General features: G+C 44.9%; 1 protein-coding gene across 2 annotated transcripts in view; it reads right to left on the bottom strand.

Annotated features, from left to right (window-relative positions):
• The window catches only part of CCDC80 (coiled-coil domain containing 80), a 174,962-nt gene that overhangs the window by 26,792 nt on the left and 126,600 nt on the right, over positions 1–21,570 (bottom strand). For both annotated transcript variants that reach the window (XR_013223771.1, XM_077294830.1), the window contains exon 6: positions 16,179–16,282. Coding sequence is in view for 1 of the 2 variants with exons in the window: in XM_077294830.1 (XP_077150945.1) it covers positions 16,179–16,282 (104 nt within the window). In the remaining variant the exon portion in view is untranslated. The remainder of the gene's footprint in view (positions 1–16,178; positions 16,283–21,570) is intronic.

Here is a 21,570-nt window from a genome sequence, read left to right as displayed (position 1 = left end):
GGTAATCGAAGAGAACGTATAGGGGCAAGACACTTCTCATGGCAAGACATTCCATAATGAAGCCCTTCACCGGATCTCCAGTCTCCAGTCTAGAGGTTTGTGGAGACATAGCCATGCCAGGTCCAGGAGCAGAGAATGCAACAGGTTATGAAGTACATAGAATGCAATCTTCCCCATATGCAGAATTCCTACCCAAAGTTCCACATGCTTAGTAACAAAATGCACGACTTCAAATGTAACCTTTTCACTGACAGATGACACCATCAAAGGACTCTGAAGGCATAGGACAGAAATCTGGTAATGATCCACCACGCCCTGCTACATGTGAAGTTTCCAGCACCACCAGAATCTAGATAGGCCATCTCTGTGAACCACTCGACACAGATACGAATAAAGTTAATGGTAGAGAGGAATTACTTTCATCCAGAAGTAGCCTCTCCAACAGACCCTAGGCTTGGAAGTTTCCCGACTTCCACGATGGTGTTCCTGCTGTTGCTTGGCTAGCTTGACACGGTCCAACTGCATGAGTTCAGGAGAGACAGCTGAAGCAGACGGCTGGGGAATGAACAGCCTCTGAAAGCCAGACAAAGTGATTTTCTATCTCATGCCACCTCTCTGGAGCATTCTTGGAACCTGAGGTCGATACAGATAGCCGGGGAAATTAGGTCATCAAAGGTAGCAGGGACTTCTCTGCCAGCCAGTTTGTCTTTAATTTTTACCAGACAGCGACTACCAGTGCTTTGTTATTCCAGCCATATTCAGAAGACATGGAACGGAATTGGATTCCAAATTGACCCATTGTCAGACTACCCTAATGCAGTCTAAGGCAAGAGGATGCAGCAGAGGTGACATGGCCTGGCCCATCACAGACCTTGCGGAACACACAGAGGAAGGCCTACTGATCTGAGGTCACAGTATCCCTTCTCTCCCGTAAGGGGTTGAGCCATACAAATGCTTCTCCTCCTAGTTGGCACATCAAAAATTTCATTTTGTCATAACGTGATCAAGCAGACAAATGAGGACCAGTTCCAGCAGCTGCCGAGGTTTATGCAACTTGTACTGGCACTGGTACAGATGAGGCAGCTGGCGTCACTGCATTTGAACAAGTGCTAACCGACTGCAAGTAGGTCAGAATTTGATCATGCTGCTCACACTGCCCGGATATCTCCTGGTACAACTCTTTGAGCGGAGGGGCATTAGAGCCAGTGGGGTCAATGACCTGAACAAACTGTCACACAGGTGGATCGTGGACCACTGCGCCTCGGGCCAGGGAGAACCTGGATGGGCATAACTAAGCGAACACCTGGGTTTTCACTAGAGCCCCTGATGGTGGGGTTAGACTTGAGTCATAGGTGGTTGCCAGGTGCTACTCCAGGACGGTTACCACTGCAGCTGACCCCAATGTTCAGGACAGCAGACAGGTACTCAGTGTCCAACGCAGGATGAGATTCTGATGGAAAAGATGATATAGCTGGTTAAGAAGAGACCGACACTGGTACTGGTTTAGATAATGTGGGTCTCAAGCACAGGTCCTGGTTCAGGGACCGCCAGAGCAGTTTTAGGTTCAGGTACCACTGATGTCGTTTCAGGTGCAGGTACTGCAAATGCAGTTCCAGGTGCAGGTACCTCTGGCGGTTTCAGGTTCAAGTACCACAATAACGGCTTAAGGATCAGGTACCATCAGAGTGGCTTCAGGTTCAGGTACCACAGGTGTGGTTTGAGGTACAGGTAAATGGGACAGATACAGGAAGCTAACAACAGACTAGCAGCTTGCAGACTAACTAGACAATTTTTTCTCAGGTACTTCCAAACAAGTGGCTTTGCCGTAAGTACTAAATGCTACCCAGCTATTGGCTGGGGACACATTGGAAGCTTGCACGCTGTCCCTTTTAGAAACAAGGATTGCGCACGCACACTTGCTCCTTAATCACACTGCCAGGAGACCTGGTTGGGATGTCGCAATCCTTGTCGGGGGGGGGGGGGGGAGCAGAGGCATATATAATATGATGATTGCAATATATTAGAAAGGATAAAAACTTTGACGGGAGTGCTTCTTTAAGTTCAGATTGTTGATTCGGCCCTCCATAACGGTCTTAATTTTTTATGTGGCCTCTTGGCAAAATTAATTGTCCACTTGTGTTTAGACAAAAAGGGTTTACTACAATCTTATCTGATTCCACAAATTGTAGTCATGGAGAATATTATATGAAGATTGTTATTATTATTATTATATTTTTTTAAGCAAAATATTTATAATAATCTTTATTTTTTTTTATAATAATCTTTATTTTTATATAGCGCTAACATATTCCGCAGTGCTTTACAGTGTGCACACATTATTATCGCTGTCCCCGATGGGGCTCACAATCTAAATACCCTATCAGTATGTCTTTGGAATGTGGGAGGAAACCGGAGTGCCCGGAGGAAACCCACGCAAACACGGAGAGAACATACAAACTCTTTGCAGATGTTGTCGTTGGTGGGGTTTGAACCCAGGACTCCAGCGCTGCAAGGCTGCAGTACTAACCACTGCGCCACCGTGTTTTAGTTTTAGTTTAAGTTAATATTAAATCCCCAAAATAAAAACTATTAAATAATCCATACTGTATGCATTTTAGAAGACAACAATTTAATACATATTTTCATTGCACCTTTGATGTTGATAACCAGGATGGCAAATGTCACTAGTTCCAAAGACCTCCCTGTATGAGAAGAAATGACTTGTATTTTCCATAACTTTCAGGCGATACTAAGGGTACTGTCACACAGTCACACTTTGATCGCTACGATCGTACGATCCGTGACGTTCCAGCGATATCCATACGATATCGTTGTGTCTGACACGCAGCAGCGATCAGGGATCCTGCTGAGAATCGTACGTTGTAGCAGATCGTATGGAACTTTCTTTCGTCGCTGGATCTCCCGCTGTCATCGCTGGATCGTTGTGTGTGACAGCGATCCAGCGATGTGTTCGCTTGTAACCAGGGTAAACATCGGGTAACTAAGCGCAGGGCCGCGCTTAGTAACCCGATGTTTACCGTGGTTACCAGCGTAAAAGTAAAAAAAACCAAACAGTACATACTCACATTCCGGTGTCTGTCCTCCGGCGTCTCAGCTTCTCTGCACTGTGAGCGCCTGCCAGCCGGAAAGCGAGCACAGCGGTGACGTCTGACGTCACCGCTGTGCTTTCCGGCTCTGCTGCTTACACAGTGCAGAGAAGCTGAGACGCCGGGGGACAGACATGTGAGTATGTACGGTTTGTTTTTTTTACGTTTACGCTGGTAACCAGGGTAAACATCGGGTTACTAAGCGCGGCCCTGCGCTTAGTAACCCGATGTTTACCCTGGTTACCCGGGGACTTCGGCATCGCTCCAGCGCCGTGATTGCAACGTGTGACCACAGTCTACAACGCTTGAGCGATAATCATACGATCGCTGCGACGTCACGGATCGTGCCGTCGTAGCGATCAAAATGGCACTGTGTGACGGTACCCTAAGTGTCTGGAAAACACATGTTTGTTCAGACTAGTGTTTGTTGGGCAGGTAGCCAAGTGAAAGAAAGTCATCAGCTTGTAAAATAAATAGTTTTAAACGTGACTTTGGATTAGTTTTACAACTATATAAAAGTGTATGAAACTGAATTAATGCACAATATTGTGTAATTACTCAGAAGAGAACATAACATCGAAGCAGGTTCCGTAGATATTATGGAAAGAGGGAGATCCAAATTGGTTGGTCCTATATACAGTACATTCCTATTGGCTGTATAAAACGTTGCAGAACTTCCCACTGCACTGCTGGCAAACAAGGGGTGGGTTACAGGTCCTAAAAAGGTCATGAAAGGGTGGTAAAATCTATGAGCATAATATTGGTGTTCTACTGTATGTCCGCCTTCTTTTTTGTGTACTACGATGAGTCATTGTGTTTTATGTATTTGAAGTACTTGGTAGTTGTTGCTATTGGAGTATTAGCAACAGATGCTGCTTATCTTGGAGGCACTGTGGTATGCAGAAAGCAACAAGTGATGTGTCCTCTTTTAGGCTATGTTTCCGCGTTGCGTTTTTGATGCATTTTTTTTATTCCGCAGGCAAAACCTGCTCGCTTGGTGGTAAAGACAAATAAATAGGTTCTGCTGAGTGTTTGCCGCATTTTTTGAGGCATTTTTTCTGGATTTTTTTTTACAGCATTTTTCTTAGGGTATATTTGCCTCTTGTGCATGCTGATAAAGTTTAGTGTCTAAAAAAAAATCTGATTAAACTTCATCAGGTTTAGGCCTGCGTCACACTGGCGAGTTTTACGGACGTATGAGCGCAGAAAATACACCCGTAAAATATGCATAACACACGGCCCAATGATTCCCTATGTCCCAGCTCCTATCAGCCGTATTTTACTGATCCGTATTATACGGTCTTGTACGGCCGTACAAAATCACAGCATGCTGCGTTTGTCACCGTATTGGGCAAAAAAATCGCCAATGAAAGTCTATGGGGGCGAGAAAAATACGGATTACACATGGACCAGCAGTGTGAAATAATGCGAGAAATACGCGGTGATGCGCCATCTGCTGGATGTCCTCATATGAACTGGAGCCTTGGAAAAGTTCCCACGCTCGAGTTCATATGAGGACGTCCAGCAGAGGGCGCATCACCGCAACTCAAGGTAACTACAGATCACCCTGCTTTCCCTTCAGTACCCGGGGTTTTACAGGCAGGAACGAGTGCTTTAGCACAGCTCCTGGCTGTAAAATGATTTAACCCCTTCAGATGGATTTACATTGTGGGACATAACGACGGAAGGTATGGGATATTGTTGTTTGTTTTTTTAACTTTGTTTCAGGACGATGGTCTTCAGGTGGATTAAGAGTCTAATAAAATATTACAACAACATGTGTCTTTATTTCATTAAAATACTTTGTAATAATGTGTGTGTGTTTTATTAACCATTTAGTACTATTGGATTAATAATGGATAGGTGTCATAATTGACGCCTCTCCATTATTAATCTGGCTTAATGTCACCTTACAATAGCAAGGTGACATTAACCCTTCATTACCCCATATCCCACCGCTACAGGGAGTGGGAAGAGAGTGGCCAAGTGCCAGAATAGGCGCATGTTCCAGATGTGCCTTTTCTGGGGTGGCTGGGGGCAGATGTTTGTGGCCAGGGGGGGGCCAATAACCATGGACCCTCTCTAGGCTATTAATATCTGCCCTCAGTCACTGGCTTTACCACTCTGGTGGAGAAAATTGCGCGGGAGCCCACGCCAATTTTTTCCGCCATTTAACCCTTTATTTTAGCAGCTACAGCGGCCAAATTTTGCACATACACACTACTAACATTAGTAGTGTGGAATATGGAAAAAAAAGGGATATGAGATGGTTTACTGTATGTAAACCATGTCTCATATCCTGTCGGGTTTGTGAAGGAGAAATGAAAAGCCGGCAATTGAATTACTGGCTTTTCTGCTATATCACGCTGAAGTAAATCTAAATATATATATATATATGTGTCTCAATGACATATATATATATATATATATATATATATATATATATATATATATATATATATATATATATATATATATGTTTTAACGAACATTTGAGGCCAAAAAGCCATTAGATGTCGGTTTTGCAAATCTGCGAGAAAATCTCGCAGGACGGATGCCATACGGATTACATACGGAGGATGACATGCACAAAATACGCTGCCACACCCTGCCTACGGATGACATACGGATCACTATTTTGGGAACATTTCTGCGTATTACGGCCGTAAAAAACGGACCGTATTTACATACGCTGAGTGTGATGCCGGCCTTAGGGAACCAAAAGCGCAGCAAAACCTGATACCTGTGTTTTTTGCAGCATTTTTGCACTATGCATTGCTTTCAATGAGTGAAAAACGATGCAAAAATTCTGAAAGAAGTGACTTGCTGCATTTTGCAAAAATGTAGCTCTTTGACAAAACAGTCAGGAAAAAACCCCAAGCTGTGTACATGAGATTTCTGAAATCTCAGACTTTGACGTTACTATGAAGCACAGCTGAAAATTTACATTAAAAAATGCTGCAAAAATGTAATGTGTGAACATAGCCTTATAGGTTATGTGTATGTGAGTCGCCCGCCAGGTCCTGGGGTACTCGGGACCGGGTCCGTGGCCCTGGGCACCCAAGTAAAAGGTGAAAGGTCTTTTAAGGGAGTTGTAGGAATAAAGTTTGTATTCGTGATGCCACCTGTGGTTCTCGGTCAGAGGGGGCCGACGCTGCTTAAAGGGGTCCTCTGGGGCGATGTTATGGCAGCAAAGATGGTGACACTTCCCACAGGTGCTCCCAAGGTGTATGGCGATGATGGTGTATGCTGGTCAATGAGTAAAGGATACAGCGTTGTAAAGTCTTTACCTGGTTTAGGCTAACGCTGCAGATCCGCAAGTGATTTACGGTACAATGAAAATCAATGGAAAAAAAAATGCTGTGCCAATGGTGCGGAAAATTCTGTGCTGAAACGCTGCGGATTAAAAGAAGTAGCATGTCACTTCTTTTTTGCGGATCTGCAGTGTTTTTGTACCCATTCCATTATAGAAGTCTGCAGGGGTAAAAAACGCAAGAAATCCGCAGTAAATCCGCATAAAAAAATGCATCAAATCCACACCTGTGTTTTCTGCCAAGAGATGCTGAATCCACACAAAAAATTCCACAGGCAATTCCGCAACGTGTGCACATAGCCTTAGGCTATGTGCACACGTTGCGGATTCGGCTTTGGAATTTCTGGTGCGGATTCTGACTCTCCTGGCAGAAAACGCACCTACGGTTTTTGTGCGTTTCCGCACCTTTTTTTGTGCGGTTTTGCTGCGGTTTTCTTGCAGATTTGCTGCGGTTTTTACCCCTGCGGTTTTCTATAATGGAGTGGGTACAAAAACGCTGCAGATTCACAAAAAAGAATTGACATGCTATTTCTTAAAATCCGCAGCATTTCCGCAGCGGATTTTCCACAAAGTGTGCACAGCATTTTTTTTTTCCATTGATTTACATTGTACTGTAAGGCTATGTGCACACTTTGCGTGGTCCACTGCGGGTTCTCCCACAGCGGATTTGATGAATCTGCAGGGCAAAACCGCTGCGGTTATCCCTGCAGATTTATCGCGGTTTGTTTTGTGGTTTCCGCTGTGGGTTTTCTCCTATACTATTGATGCTGCATATGCAGCAATATGCAGCATCAATAGTAATGTTAAAAATAATTTAAAAAAATGGTTATACTCACCCTCTGACGTCCCGATCCTCGGCGCTGCACGCAGCGGTCTGGTTCCAAAGATGCTGTGCGAGAAGGACCTTCGTGACGTCACGGTCATGTGACCGCGACGTCACGGTCATGTGACCGCGGCGCCACCGCAGGTCCTGCTCGCACAGCAACCCTGCCACCGGACGGCCGCGTGCAGCGCTGAGAGGTGAGTATATCATTATTTTTTATTTTAATTCTTTTTTTTTTACACAAATATGGTTCCCAGGGCCTGGAGGAGAGTCTCCTCTCCTCCACCCCGGGTACCATCTGCACATTATCCGCTTACTTCCCGCATCGTGGGCACAGGCCCATGCAGGAGTTAGCAGATCAATGCATTCCTATGTGTGCAGAATCGCAGCGATTCTGCACAAAAGAAGTGACATGCTGCGGAATGTAAACCGCTGCGTTTCTGAGCGGTTTTTCCCGCAGCATGTGCACAGCAGATTGCGGTTTCCATAGGGTTTACATGTAAATGTAAACGCAATGGAAACTGCTGCGGACCCGCAGCTGCAGAAACGCTGCGGATCCGCGGTAAAACCCGCAAAGTGTGAACATGGCCTAAATCAATTGCGGATCTGCAGCATTTCTGCACCTCAAAAAACGCTACGGATCCGCAGCAAATCCGCAACGTGTGCACATACCCTTACTGTTGTTGCAGTCAGCCTCAGTCCAGGGTACCGGCAACAGGTGTTGATGGAGTCCAGGCAGCCTGAAGACAAGAGGAAATCCCTTTGCCAGGTCAGTTTGGAAGCCTTCCACTTTGCGCTAATTACTAGTCCCTTGCTGTCTGTAGTGTTCTGACAAGGTCCTAGGTTACTCTCTGTCCTGGGACAGTCCCTGCATGGTAGGCAACTTGAGCCGTTCCTTTGGAGTCTCTGTACACGGTGACTCTGGGCTCTAATTGTTGCTGTGCCTCAGGTATTAGGTGGGCAAGTCACTTTTAGCTTCCTGTCCTCCGGTTCTGCTGTTGGACTTGCAGTTCCACACTGACTCGGGCTTCTGGTTTCTGCACTCTGCTTAGAGGGGCCCAGTCGCAGCCATCCTCTAGCTCTTACTGTAGGTCCTTCTGTGCTCCTCCACTACCTGCTACCAACTGTCTACCTCCTTCTCCAGACCAGGATGTATATTGGGAAGTTCCCCTTAAACCGGGTTTAGAGCTCCCCCTTCTGGCCTGGAGTCAGAAAGTGTTGCATGTAAGATTACCTGCCAAAGGGATCCCGCCTTGCTCCCCTCCCCGAGAGGAAGGCAGCACCACTGTGGTACCCGAACTCCTGGGGTGCCACGCATGTACTGTGATTGCTCTAAACTATGTTGTGTGATATGTATATATTTTATAGGTAAGTTGGTCAATACACTGTGAATTGACTTTTGAGTAAAGTTTCCTGAGCGCTCCAGGTATCCGGGTTTCCTCTGTAGCTATTTGGTAAACGCTATAGTTTGCCGAATAAGGAGGGAGTCAAACAAATTCGCTCATCTCTAATTATGACCTGCACTATGACAGGGTCATAAATATGTTGCAGATTCAGAAGCATTGGTGGTTAAAACATATTCCTCAAATAACAATTGCAAACTGTGATATCACAGTACAACATGGCAAATTAAACACTGATACATTTACTGGCAAATTACTGCACAGGAACAAGACCAATAAGGGCTTGTTCACACGTTGTGCTTTTGCTGCAGTTTTTTTCCAGCACACTTTTGCTGCAGGAAAAAAAGCAGCATTTTCCAATATCAGCAGATGTCTGAAATCTCATGCACATGCTACTTATTTTTTTCCTTACAGATCCAAATGATTAGGGACAACTTCCAAAAATGAGAATACCCCTTTAACTGTAGAGAGAAACAGTTTATGTATAATTTTCCTTACTTGTAAACTCAATGGTTTTTATCTACAGCAGGCATGCTTTTATGGTACATTCTTTCCAAGTGAATCATGAAACTCAAAAGGTGTACACATGTACCATCTAATTTCCTATCCTCCCCCAAACTTTAGAATTTTTTTTAATACATAAACAAACACCAGGTTTATACATACATAAGCGATGTTCTGGGAAAGAAAAACAAACATGCAATTCAATCTTAAAAAGCACCTGTCAGCAGGTTTTTAATATTTATTCTGAGAGCAGCATGATGTAGTAGTAGAAACCCGGATTCCAGCGATGTGTCATTATTAGGCTGTGTGCTATAGTTTCAATACAATCAGTGTTTTATCAGCAGGAGATTATCACAATAGGACTAGGTCTCACATGCAAACCAGTCAGGGTAATATGTGTAATCCTGCCCCCACCAGCTTCCTGACAATTTACACTGTACACAGTAAGCTACCAACCAAAGGTGTGGGCAAGGTTATACATAGCTTAGCATTCTAAGCACTGCTACATCTACAACAGAGAAAACAGGGATCCTATCCAAACTACACCAAGCAGTCCAGTAAGTGAACAGTCAGACAGCCATACTACATGCGAGAGGATCACATCGCAATACTTGGACTGGCCAACATCTCTCCTGACCTGAATGTGACAGCATGTATTTCTATGAAGCTGTCACGCGCAGGTCAGGATAGCTGACGGCCGGTCTGAGGGTTGCTGTCACGATACGCATAGCGACCCCACGGGGGGGGGGTCATTAGCAGACGGCACAGCAAACACATAATGGGATGGAAAAGGGGGCCCTATCAATATGGACATGAAGGAATGGTCACCTCCTGCTCAAACCTGAGCCTGACCCTGCACTCCCCTAACGCCCTAAGCGGGTCCTTCCCCCGCTGCCTTCAGGAACCCCATCCCTCACTGTCACTACACACTGCCCTGGCTAGTGCACTGGCCGGCAAAAAGAGCTAGCCTCACCACTGCAGATAGTATCACACAGAAGACAGTGACAAACAAGAAAGGGACGAGGCGAAAACACCACACTTAGCTTCCAGACAATGCTGACAATCTCCACACCGCAGATAGCACAGCAGCAGGACTCCAAAACACCTGAAGTGGCTGACACCAGAGAGCTGCTCCTGCAAGGCTGGTCTCAAGAGAAACTCTGTCCCATCAGTCAGCTGATGCATCAGGTGACCATTAAAGGATGATGGGAGTGGTCCCCTCCACATCAGCTGACCTAACAGCACTGCAGTTACACCAGATTGCCAGCAGGGGAAAAAAACTGACATTAACCCTCGATGGTCCTGAAAGGAAAAAGCAACATTAACCCCTTTCTGACATACTATCCCGTCCATGTCCAGTACAAAAAAGGAACAGCATCCCATCCAGGTGATGAAAGATTAAGAGAGCTTTATTCTGCCATCATGATGGCAGAATAAAGCTCTTTTAATCATTCATCACTTGGATGGGATGATGTTCCTTTTTTGTACTGGACTGTGACTTCTCTCCAATTGGGCTATTGGATTGGAAGGTGCATTCCTGCGTTGAAGTGCTGTCGGCTACAATTTATTTCTATTTGTACTATCCCATCCATGTGAACCAGGTCCGTATGACCATGGATGGGATAGTATGTCATGCCCTTTAATGCGACACTGCGACTTAAGTCACGGTGATGGCATTAAAAGTCTGACGCCATCTTACCTGGAGGAAGGTGGTGTTGGCATCCCAGGGCTTGTCTCCACCCACCCGGTCTTCCAATCACTGTGATTGGCTGTTCAATTCTGAACAGCCAATCGCAGCCTTTCTTATTGCTTTGCCTGAAACAGTGAGGCCCCAGGCTAGGATCGAGTACAGATGTATTCGATCCTAGGCCGGTGCTTGGCAACGCCAGTCATCGGCCAAAACTGCTCAGATTTGTGAGATCGATGATCATGCCAATCTCAGGGCACAGCCGTAGTGTTACCGCGCTGTGCCCTGCTGGTACCTGCCTGGATCGGTGCTGTAATAGCACCAATCCTAGGCCAGTGTTTAGGACAGGCCCAGAAAGGCCTGCAGCTGCAGATTGGTGTGATCGATGTAATCATCGATCCGACTAATGACAGGTCACAACAGCAGTGTGACTGCTCAGGTCAGGGACCACACTGCAGGAATCCTCACACTAGCTGAGGATTCCTGCAGAAAGGTCACATTGCCAGATCTCCTCCTATGTTGGACCTTGTGTTGAACCCTGATCCTTGCCCGATCTCTCTTCATTCACCCACATCCCCTTTCCCCCCTTCCCTTTCTCCCTCTTTTTACCCCCCTCCACCCCCCTTTGCGACGCCTCTGTGCACACATTTAGCAGCCGCCAAGCATTGATTAGTGACGCAGTTCACCGACCAACACTCGTGCTCGCTTTTCTTTTTCACCCCCCTCCGTGCGCACATCCAGCAGTCGCCAAACTTTGATAAATGACGCAGTTCACTTATCAGAGCTCGTGTATGCCATTTTCCTTTTTGGTTTTTTTCCACCTCTCCTTGCTCCACCCCCGTGCGCACATCCAGCAGCTGCCGAACTTTGATAAGTGAAACAGTTCACTTATCAGAGCACGTGCTTGCTGTTTTACACTTTTTTTTTACACATGCATTTTTTTCTCCCCATTTACTTTTTTTCTTTTAGCTTTTTCTTTTCAGACAACTTTGCACCAATCGCTGTCCCCCCCACACACACATATAGTTATAAATAAAGTACACACAAAGCACCATATTCACACAAAAAATGTCCCGCCCGTTACGTTCGTCCCAACAGCGCTATTAAATGGAGGAGGCATATGCTTTCCTTGCCTCCGACACTGATAGCGAGGGAGAGGATCCTACATTTCTTTACTTTTATGGATTCTTCATCCACATCCTCTTCCTCCTTGGATCCTGCGAAACCGCTATTCAGACGTCCCAGGACAGAAGATGAGGCAGCGCCCACTCCTGAAGATGAACCAGCTCACCCCTCTTCGGACCACGTATGGACCTCGCCCCTCAAAAATTATGAGCCACTGATTCCTGATTTTGTGGCAGAATCAAGAGTCAAGTTTGACACCACCGACCTCACAGAAATAGACTTTTTCAAAGTCTTTTTCTCTGAGGATTTTATTAACCTCATGGTGGGCCAAACAAGCTTATATGCTCGGCAATTTTTGGCGCAAAACCTCGGTTCATAATTTTCTAACTGGTCTCCTTGAAATGATGCAGTTTTGGGGACTGGTCCCTCATATAGGGATCCTGAAGAAGCCAGAACTTCGGCAATATTGGAGTGTAGGTATTTTATACAACACTCCAGTGTTCCGAATGATCATGGCCTGGACAAGTTTTGAGGCCAGCCACAAATTCCTGCATTATACCGATAATGCACAATGTTCCGCATGAGATGACCCCAACTTTGACCGTCTATTCAACGTTCGGCCGGTCATCGAACACTTCAACAAAAAGTTTGCTGAAGTGTATGTGCCCCAAAAGGACATCTGCGTGGATGAGTCTTTGATTCATTTTAAAGGGAACAAAAGTATAAGAAAGAAAGGGGCGCACCAATATCATGTATGAATAAGCATACCGGGGTGCAATACCTAGTCTATACGTTACAACATGTCAAACAAGAAAAGATAGACTCATATGGTATGCACTACCTCAAATAGTAAGAGAATATAAATGTATCAAAACACCTTTATTAGCACCTAAAAAAAACCACATTTAAAAACATTTAAAACATGAAATCCAAATCAATGCACACACCATACCCCAAGGAAAATAGAAGTCCCATCATTATGCCAACAATATCATATGAATACATATGGCCCTGTATGTTCCAGATAAATCCTCCTACATGCTACATGGGGTGCCCAATAGGGCTGAACAACATGACCCGTGTATAACCCCACTGTCCAGACTCAGACCCCAAAGATAGGTGTCCACACTGCATATATATACACACACATATAGTCCCCAGATAAAATATCATGATATTCCAGGTAATCACAGTGGATACAACCTGTCAATTGGTCAAATCAGAGTAGCAGAGTGCAGCAAGGATTAATGGCACAGGGCTTCCAACAGGGGTTGAAACCCCATAAGGCAGAGAAGGAGACCAGCAAAATAGCCCAAGAAAATAGATCATTACGTACCGCTGTGTGTGGAGCGTCATGCCATGGCATGACGCTCCACACACAGCGGTACGTAATGATTGTTATTGAGCATGCTATTTAATCCTGCTATGTACGCCTTTAGCCACTTCCCCTGACGAAGCTGCTGCGGCAGCGATACGCTTGGGGCTTGCTCCCACCATACCCCTTCTATTTTCTTGGGCTATTTTGCTGGTCTCCTTCTCTGCCTTATGGGGTTTCAACCCCTGTTGGAAGCCCTGTGCCATTAATCCTTGCTGCACTCTGCTACTCTGATTTGACCAATTGACAGGTTGTATCCACTGTGATTACCTGGAATATCATGATATTTTATCTGGGGACTATATGTGTGTGTATATATATGCAGTGTGGACACCTATCTTTGGGGTCTGAGTCTGGACAGTGGGGTTATACATGGGTCATGTTGTTCAGCCCTATTGGGCACCCCATGTAGGAGGACTTATCTGGAACATACAGGGCCATATATATTCATATGATATTGTTGGCATAATGATGGGACTTCTATTTTCCTTGGGGTATGGTGTGTGCATTGATTTGGATTTCATGTTTTAAATGTTTTTAAATGTGTTTTTTTTTAGGTGCTAATAAAGGTGTTTTGGTACATTTATATTCTCTTACTATTTGTGGTAGTGCATACCATATGAGTCTATCTTTTCTTGTTTGTCATTTTAAAGGGAAGGCTCAGATTCCGTCAGTACCTGCCCAGCAAGAGGGCCAGGTACGGAATCAAACTCTACAAGCTGTATGAGAGTACCTCAGGGTACACCTACAGCTTTAGAGTATACGAAAGGAAAGGACACCAGGATTGAACCCCCTGAGTGTCCCCCTGTCCTGGGAGTGAGTGGGAAAATTGTGTGGGATTTATCACCTCTACACCGATAATTTTTATTCCAACATTCCACTACTCAAATCCCTCTCTGCGTGAGGTACAGCAGCCTGTGGTACTGTCCGCAAAAATCAGAGAGGCATCCCGAAAACGCTACTTGAACAGATGCTCAGAAAGGGTGACAGCAGAGCCCAATGTAGCGACCACCTGCTGTTGGCCAAGTACAAGGACAAGAGGGATGTCCTCTTGACCACCATACATGGTGATGGCAGAGCCCTCAGCAGTATACGAGGTACCTCTACACAGGTCAGCAAACCGGACTGTGTACTGGGGTACAACAAAAACATGGGGGGCGTTGATCTCTCTGATCAACTCCTCCAACTGTACAGTGCTTTGAGAAAGGCCAAGGTGTGGTGTTATGACCCCAATGGCAGAGGGTCTCAGGAATAAATACCAAGTCTGCAAACACAAAAAAACAGCTCATAGGGCAGTGGTAACTGGGCTGACCATATATCTAATCCTAGCACCACAAATAGCAGTAGCCGGGGAACGTGCCTACGTTGGTTCTAGACGTCTCGCGCCAGCCGGAGAACTAACTAACCCTTGAAGGGAAAAGAAAGACCTTTCTTGCCTCCAGAGAAAAGACCCCAAAAGTTGGATACAAGCCCCCAACAAATAATAACGGTGAGGTAAGAGGAAAAGACAAACATAAGAATGAGCTAGGTATTTAGCAAAGAGAGGCCCACTAGCTAATAGCAGAATATAGTAAGATGACTTATATGGTCAGCAAAAACCCTATTAAAATATCCACGCTGGATATTCAAGAACCCCCGAACCGACTAACGGCCGCTGGGAGAATACCAGCCCCCTAGAGCTTCCAGCAAGGTCAGAACTCACATTTAGTACAAGCTGGACAAAAATAGAAGCAAAGCAAATAACCCAAAAAACAAAGAAGCAAGACTTAGCTTAATATTGCAAAAACCAGGACCAGCAGACAGGAGCAACAGAAGGATCTGATTACAACAATGCCAGGCACTGGACTAAGGATCCAGGAAGTTTATATAGCGACACCCCTGGACTAACGACCCAGGTGAGTGCCAAACTGAAGAAAGACAATCCCAGAGTCATATCACTAGTGACCACAAGAGGGAGCCAAAAAGTCTAATTCACAACAGTGTGGTACAAAAAGCTGTCCGTGCACATCGTACAAATGGCAATGCTCAACGCTTTGCTGCTGTCATGATATGCACGCCCACCGATACGTCGTACCTTCAGTTCCAGGAGGTAGTGGTTAAGGCCCTGATATTTGGCACTCAGGAAGGAGTGGGCCCCAGTACTTCCTGAACTAAAAGTGCTCATATCGTATCAGGTCAGCATTTCCCAGGGGTAGCCAACTGAAAGAAAAGGCAAGCCACAAAAAAGGTGCCGAGTGTGTTACAAAAGGGGAATACGCAAGGACACCACTTATCAATGCGACACCTGCCTCAACAAACCTGTCCTGTGTATGAAAGATTGCTTCAAATTGTACCACAACTCCATGCACTACAAATTTACTTAGGTTTACAGGAAACAGTAGATTAGTTCCAAAAAGGGGGCACATCTAGATAAGTTCCTTGGGAGTCTAGTTTCCAAAATGATGTCACTTGTGTTTTTTTTTTACTGTTTAGGCACATCAGGGGCTCTGTAAACGGAACATGATGCCCGCAGACCATTCCATCAAAGTCTGCATTCCAAAACATCACTACTTCCCTTTCGAGCCTCGACTTGTGCCCAAACAGTTTTTTCCCACATATGGGATATCAGCGTACTCAGGACAAATTGGACAACAACTTTTGGGGACCAATTTCTCCTGTTACCCTTAGGAAAATAAAATATTGGGGGACTAAAATTATTTTTGTGGGCAAAAAATAGGATTTTTTATTTTCATGCCCGGGCATTATAAACTTTAGTGAAACACTTGGGGGTTCAAAGTTCTCACCACACATCCAGACAAGTTCATTTACATTTACAGTTACATTTTTAGATATTATACATACCCATATTGCAAGCTTGTCCAGTCAGTGCATAAAGCTGCTGTTGATAGGCCCATTCTTCATCATTGGCAGAAGATATAATCAGCAAACGTCTTCTCCAACGGAACCTATACAAAATTTAACAGATTGAAAGAATGTTTTAACTTTTAACAAAAAGCAATTTTCTTGCCGAAGTGGTGCATTATAAATAGCGGTGGACATAATGATGGGAGAAAAAAAAAAGTTGACAATAGAAACCAATTCAATTGCAATGAAAAATGAGAAAAGCACATGCACCCGGTCGTGTTATAATTCCATTTTGTACCTATTCTATAGCAGTACCTGAGGTCTTTACTGGACATCGGTAAGCCTCTGATTTCATGTGGATGCATATAGATTCTTTTTTTTTGTTATTTTTAGGCATTCTGTATAATATAGCCTGTGTAATGTCTTCCAATAAGGCAAAAAGACTTTGGGCCTCCTAAATAGAGTTGAGCGACTGTTTCAAAATTCAATTCGGATTACGATTGCCGACGAATATTTTTTTTTGCAATATTCGCCGAACACAGCTGAACATACTGTAATTGGAGTCAATGGGACTAGAGTTGAGCAAATATGTTCGGAACCAATTGTCAAACATAAATTCGTCAGGAATAGGTTACAAAAATGGCACGAATATGGAAATTCGGATTTGGCAATTGTTTCAAACATATTCTCTAAACTCTACTCCTAAAGCACTAGAGCCCTGATGTGACTGGGCCCTTCACCTCCCCTATGGTCATGCTCTAGAATCATACATAGGACACTATTTTCTATAAAACACCACCAGCAGTATGTCCTCTTGTAGTCTACAAAAGTGGGAGCAACAGAGGGGGAATACTTTCATGGAGGACAGAAGGCATGCTCTCTTGTGTTGGAAGTGTTCAGTATGGTAGTCAGAGCAGAGAGGAGCTTGGTATCAGTTTCTGAGAGGAGATAAAAGCAGATGAGTGATTGTCAGTCAAGGAGTTAGGGTACCGTCACACAGTGCCATTTTCATCGCTACGACGGCACGATTCGTGACGTTCTAGCGATATCGTTACAATATCGTTGTGTCTGACACGCTACTGCGATCCGGATCCCCGCTGAGAATCGTACGTCGTAGCAGATCGTTTGAAACTTTCTTTCGTCGTCTAGTGTCCCGCTGTGGCGGCATGATTGCATCGTGTGACACAGGTTGTATACGATGTGCGCACAGTAACCAACGGCTTCTACATCGCAAATACGTCATGAAATTATCGCTCCAGCGCCGTGTATTGCAACGTGTGACCGCAGTCTACGACGCTGGAGCGATAACCATACGACGCTGCAACGTCACGAATCGTGCCGTCGTAGCGATGAAAATGGCACTGTGTGACGGTACCCTTAGTGCAGGACCGATGGCGTCCATCTAGATCATCCTCAACACATCCAAAAGCATCAGAGACGGCATATTGGTAGCCGCATCTACAAGTGAGGGCTTGCTCACACTACTCTTAACAGGGTGTGTGCTATCCGATTTTTTTTTTTAATCAGTTAACACTGGGACAACTGATATGTAATGGGGCGGTGCTGATCAATGTGTTTTTTTTTCTCATAATGATTTTGTATCAGAAAAAAATCATAGCATGTTGTGATTTGACTCATAAATTGGACAAGACTCGACTATTGAAGTATATGGGTGCGTGGAAATCATCGGACTGCTCTCGGATGACATCTGAGTGATGTCCAATTTATGCAGGCTCACAGAATGGAGAAGATGGAAAAAATGTGTCCAGATGTTCTCCTCACAGTGTGCTCTGACTCTCGAATCCAAGAGAACTGGATCACACTATGCTGACACGCAGATCAAAAACTAATCTGAGTGTCAATCCGATTCTCTTGGATGAGAGAATCTGCGGTCATGTGACCCTGGCCTTAGTGTGACAACCAGTAGACTCATGGGAGACAAGAGATTTCAAAGAGTCCAAGTGCTATCCAGTAGACCCCTGGTGTACCGTAGTCAAGACTAGCGTATTTGAAATGTGTTGTTCTAGTTATTAATAGGGAATATCACTACCATCTGTTGAAAACCACTACATACTACTGTGCAAGGACTTCTGCTACCCTTTAATTTGCTGGTAAGGAAAGTGTGTTGAGATTACACTGTGGATAGAAAAGATAAATCAATAGAATCAAAAGCTTAATAAAGACATTTTTTTTTTTAAAGAAATTTATATTCATTTTCAGAATATCTGGCAACATAAATCATCCATGCGAATTGCTACATATTTTTCTATTTTTCTAAGAGAAAATTGCTTTTTTATATACTGTGTGATTAAATTTCCAACACAGACTGAACCAATAAAATCTTTGTTCTACTTCTTTTTTTTAAATACCGTTTTTGAAAGAAGTTAATTTGCAAATTAAATTTTCCTTCTGTAAAAGAAATGAATAGAGAAAAGTATAATTCCTCTTGGCCGAGTACTGGAAAATGTATTGAAGTAACAGACTTGAGCTGCATTGAATACTTGGAATCTGTTCATCGACAATGAATTAAATACTTTATCTTTACTCAGGGGATGCCAGCAGAAAAACCCACATGCTATACTGCTTAGAAGCGTCGCTGAATATAAATATTGTAAAGAAAATCACAGATCGGTGGTTAATTGCAGCAATTAACAAAGACAAACTGTGTTCTTTGTTATAATGGCTTTAGTGCTATTTTACATAAAAAGAGAAAAGAAGTAGAAAATATCATTCTGTGTCCTCATACACATGACCATCCTAGGGATCCATTCTTTACAGATCTGTAGAAGCCTATAGGCCCGTACTTTACCACTAGGGGCCTACAATTTCTTGCAAACAAGTTTTTTTTTTTTTTTATTAATTTAAAATCCATGAAGAAAAAAAATGTTGGCATGTTTTATTACCTACACATGGATTGCCTAATTCTGAATGGTGTGGACTATCAGCCATTATACAGGTTAAAGGGAACCTGTCACCACGTTTTTGGAAGATGGGATAAAAATAGCGTTAAATAGGGGCAGAGGTGGGCGTTACATTAGTGTGTTTGTTATGCGTTTATTACCCACCTAAGTTGCCGAAATACCTTTGCAAAGTCTCCGTTTTCGCCTGTCAATCAGGCTGGTCTGGTCAAAAGGGCGTGTTGTCTTCCCCCAGATTTTGCGTAGTTTTCCGTTGGTGGCGTAGTGGTGTGCGCATGCCCAAGGTCCCGAATCCTCTGCCAGGGGATTTAAAAGAGCGCGCTGTTCGTTATTTCATTGGTGATCAGTGGGCGCGGCCATCTTCCTTTGGCCGCGCGTGCGCAGAAGCGGCGCTCTGCTGGCCGCGGCTTCAGGAAAATGGCCGCCGCGATATCCATCTGCGCACGCGCGGCATCCCGCGGCCATTTTCCTGAAGCCGCGGCCAGCAGAGCGCCGCTTCTGCGCACGCGCGGCCAAAGGAAGATGGCCGCGCCCACCGATCACCAATGAAATAACGAACAGCGCGCTCTTTTAAATCCCCTGGCAGAGGATTCGGGACCTTGGGCATGCGCACACCACTACGCCACCAACGGAAAACTACGCAAAATCTGGGGGAAGACAACGCCCTTTTGACCAGACCAGCCTGATTGACAGGCGAAAACGGAGACTTTGCAAAGGTATTTCGGCAACTTAGGTGGGTAATAAACGCATAACAAACACACTAATGTAACGCCCACCTCTGCCCCTATTTAACGCTATTTTTATCCCATCTTCCAAAAACGTGGTGACAGGTTCCCTTTAAGTACACACAGCTCCACCATGTGACTGAGGCCTAAAATCTTCTGTCATCATGTAGACATGTCAGAACACTACAATGGTAAAGCCTGGTATGAGAGCTTTGACTTCATCTGTCCATGATTTTATAGTATTAAAGAGGTAATCCCATCTCCAAGATCCTATCATTATTTGTAGTAGGTGTAATAATAATAATATTAACAAACCCCTCCAATATGAAATGTAGTATAGTTATTCTGATTTGCTATGTCACTTACCCCATGTGCAGGGCATTGCAGTAGATTCGGTATCCATGGTTATGACCACTAACAACTAACTTTTGCTCACACCTCCCAACCATCCCGTATTCCGCGGGGCAGTCACGATTTTGAGTCTGCCCCACGGTCACGGGTGGGAACGTACTTGTCCCGCACTGCAAAGCCACAGATACCTCCACCTGCAGAGAGCAGCACACCACATTTATGGCTGCAGCTGCTCTGTGCACACAGGACCTGTGATGAGGTCACAAGAGGGGAGGAGTCAGGAGTCACATGATTGGGACCTTCGTGTATGCATGCAGGACTCTGCTGTGCTGTCATGGTGCTCACTGCTGGATGAGGGTAAGCTTATGTGTGGGGTCAGGAGGGGTTTACATTGAGGATGTAGCAGTGCCGTGTGTGTGCGAGGTGTACGGAGCAGAGCCGCATGTGTAGGAGTAACTATCTGTGGCCATTATACAGTGTGGATCACCATGTGTGGCCATTATACAGTTTGGAGCATCATGTGTGGCCATTATATGTATGGAGCACCATGTGTGGCCATTATACAGTATGGAGCACTGTGTGGTCGTTATACAGTATGGAGCACTGTGTGGCCATATTTTTTTGTTTATAATTATTGTTTATGAAACAGTGTGATCAGAAGTGCTAAATGGGTGCGGTTGGGACGTGGATATGGGTGGGACTAGTTGTGAAATGGGAGTGGCCAGAGGTGTGGCCTAAAATTTGCCACGGCACACTGTGCACGCGCCGCAAACTTTGTCCCTCTTTCCCTTCTTCTAAAGTTGGGAGGTATGCTTTTACCATATGAGTGTTCGCAACTATGGATACCTAAGCTACTGCAATGCCCTGCACAAGGGCTAAGGCTACTTTCACACTTGCGCTTTTAGCAATCCATCGCAATCCGTCGTTTTGGGCAAAAAACGGATCCTGCAAATGTGCTCGCAGGATCCGTTTTTTGCCCATAGACTTGTATTGCCGACAGATCGCGACGGATGGCCACACGTCGCGTCCGTCGTGCAACGGATCCGTCGTGTTTTGGTGGACCGTCGGCATGAAAAAACGTTCAAGTGAACATTTTTTTGTCCGTCGCATCCGCCATTTTCTACTGCGCATGCGTGGCCGAAACTCCGCCCCCTCCTCCCCGGACTTCAGAATGCGCAGCGGATGCGTTGAAAAACTGCATCCGCTGCCCACATCTTGCACAAATTTCACAATGTACGTCGGTTCATCGGCCCATAGCGACGGACCCGTACCGACGCAAGTGTGAAAGAGGCCTTAAGCGATGTAGCAAATCAGAAGAACCATTCTAAAATTTTGAATTGGATATGTTTGCTAATATTATTACACCTACTACATATTGGGTTAGGATTAGGATTT

This window comes from Ranitomeya variabilis, chromosome 3 (assembly GCF_051348905.1).
Source record: "Ranitomeya variabilis isolate aRanVar5 chromosome 3, aRanVar5.hap1, whole genome shotgun sequence".
Taxonomy (NCBI): Eukaryota; Metazoa; Chordata; class Amphibia; order Anura; family Dendrobatidae; genus Ranitomeya; species Ranitomeya variabilis.
Note: the sequence above shows the minus strand (reverse complement) of the source record. Positions and strands in the feature narration are given on the sequence as shown.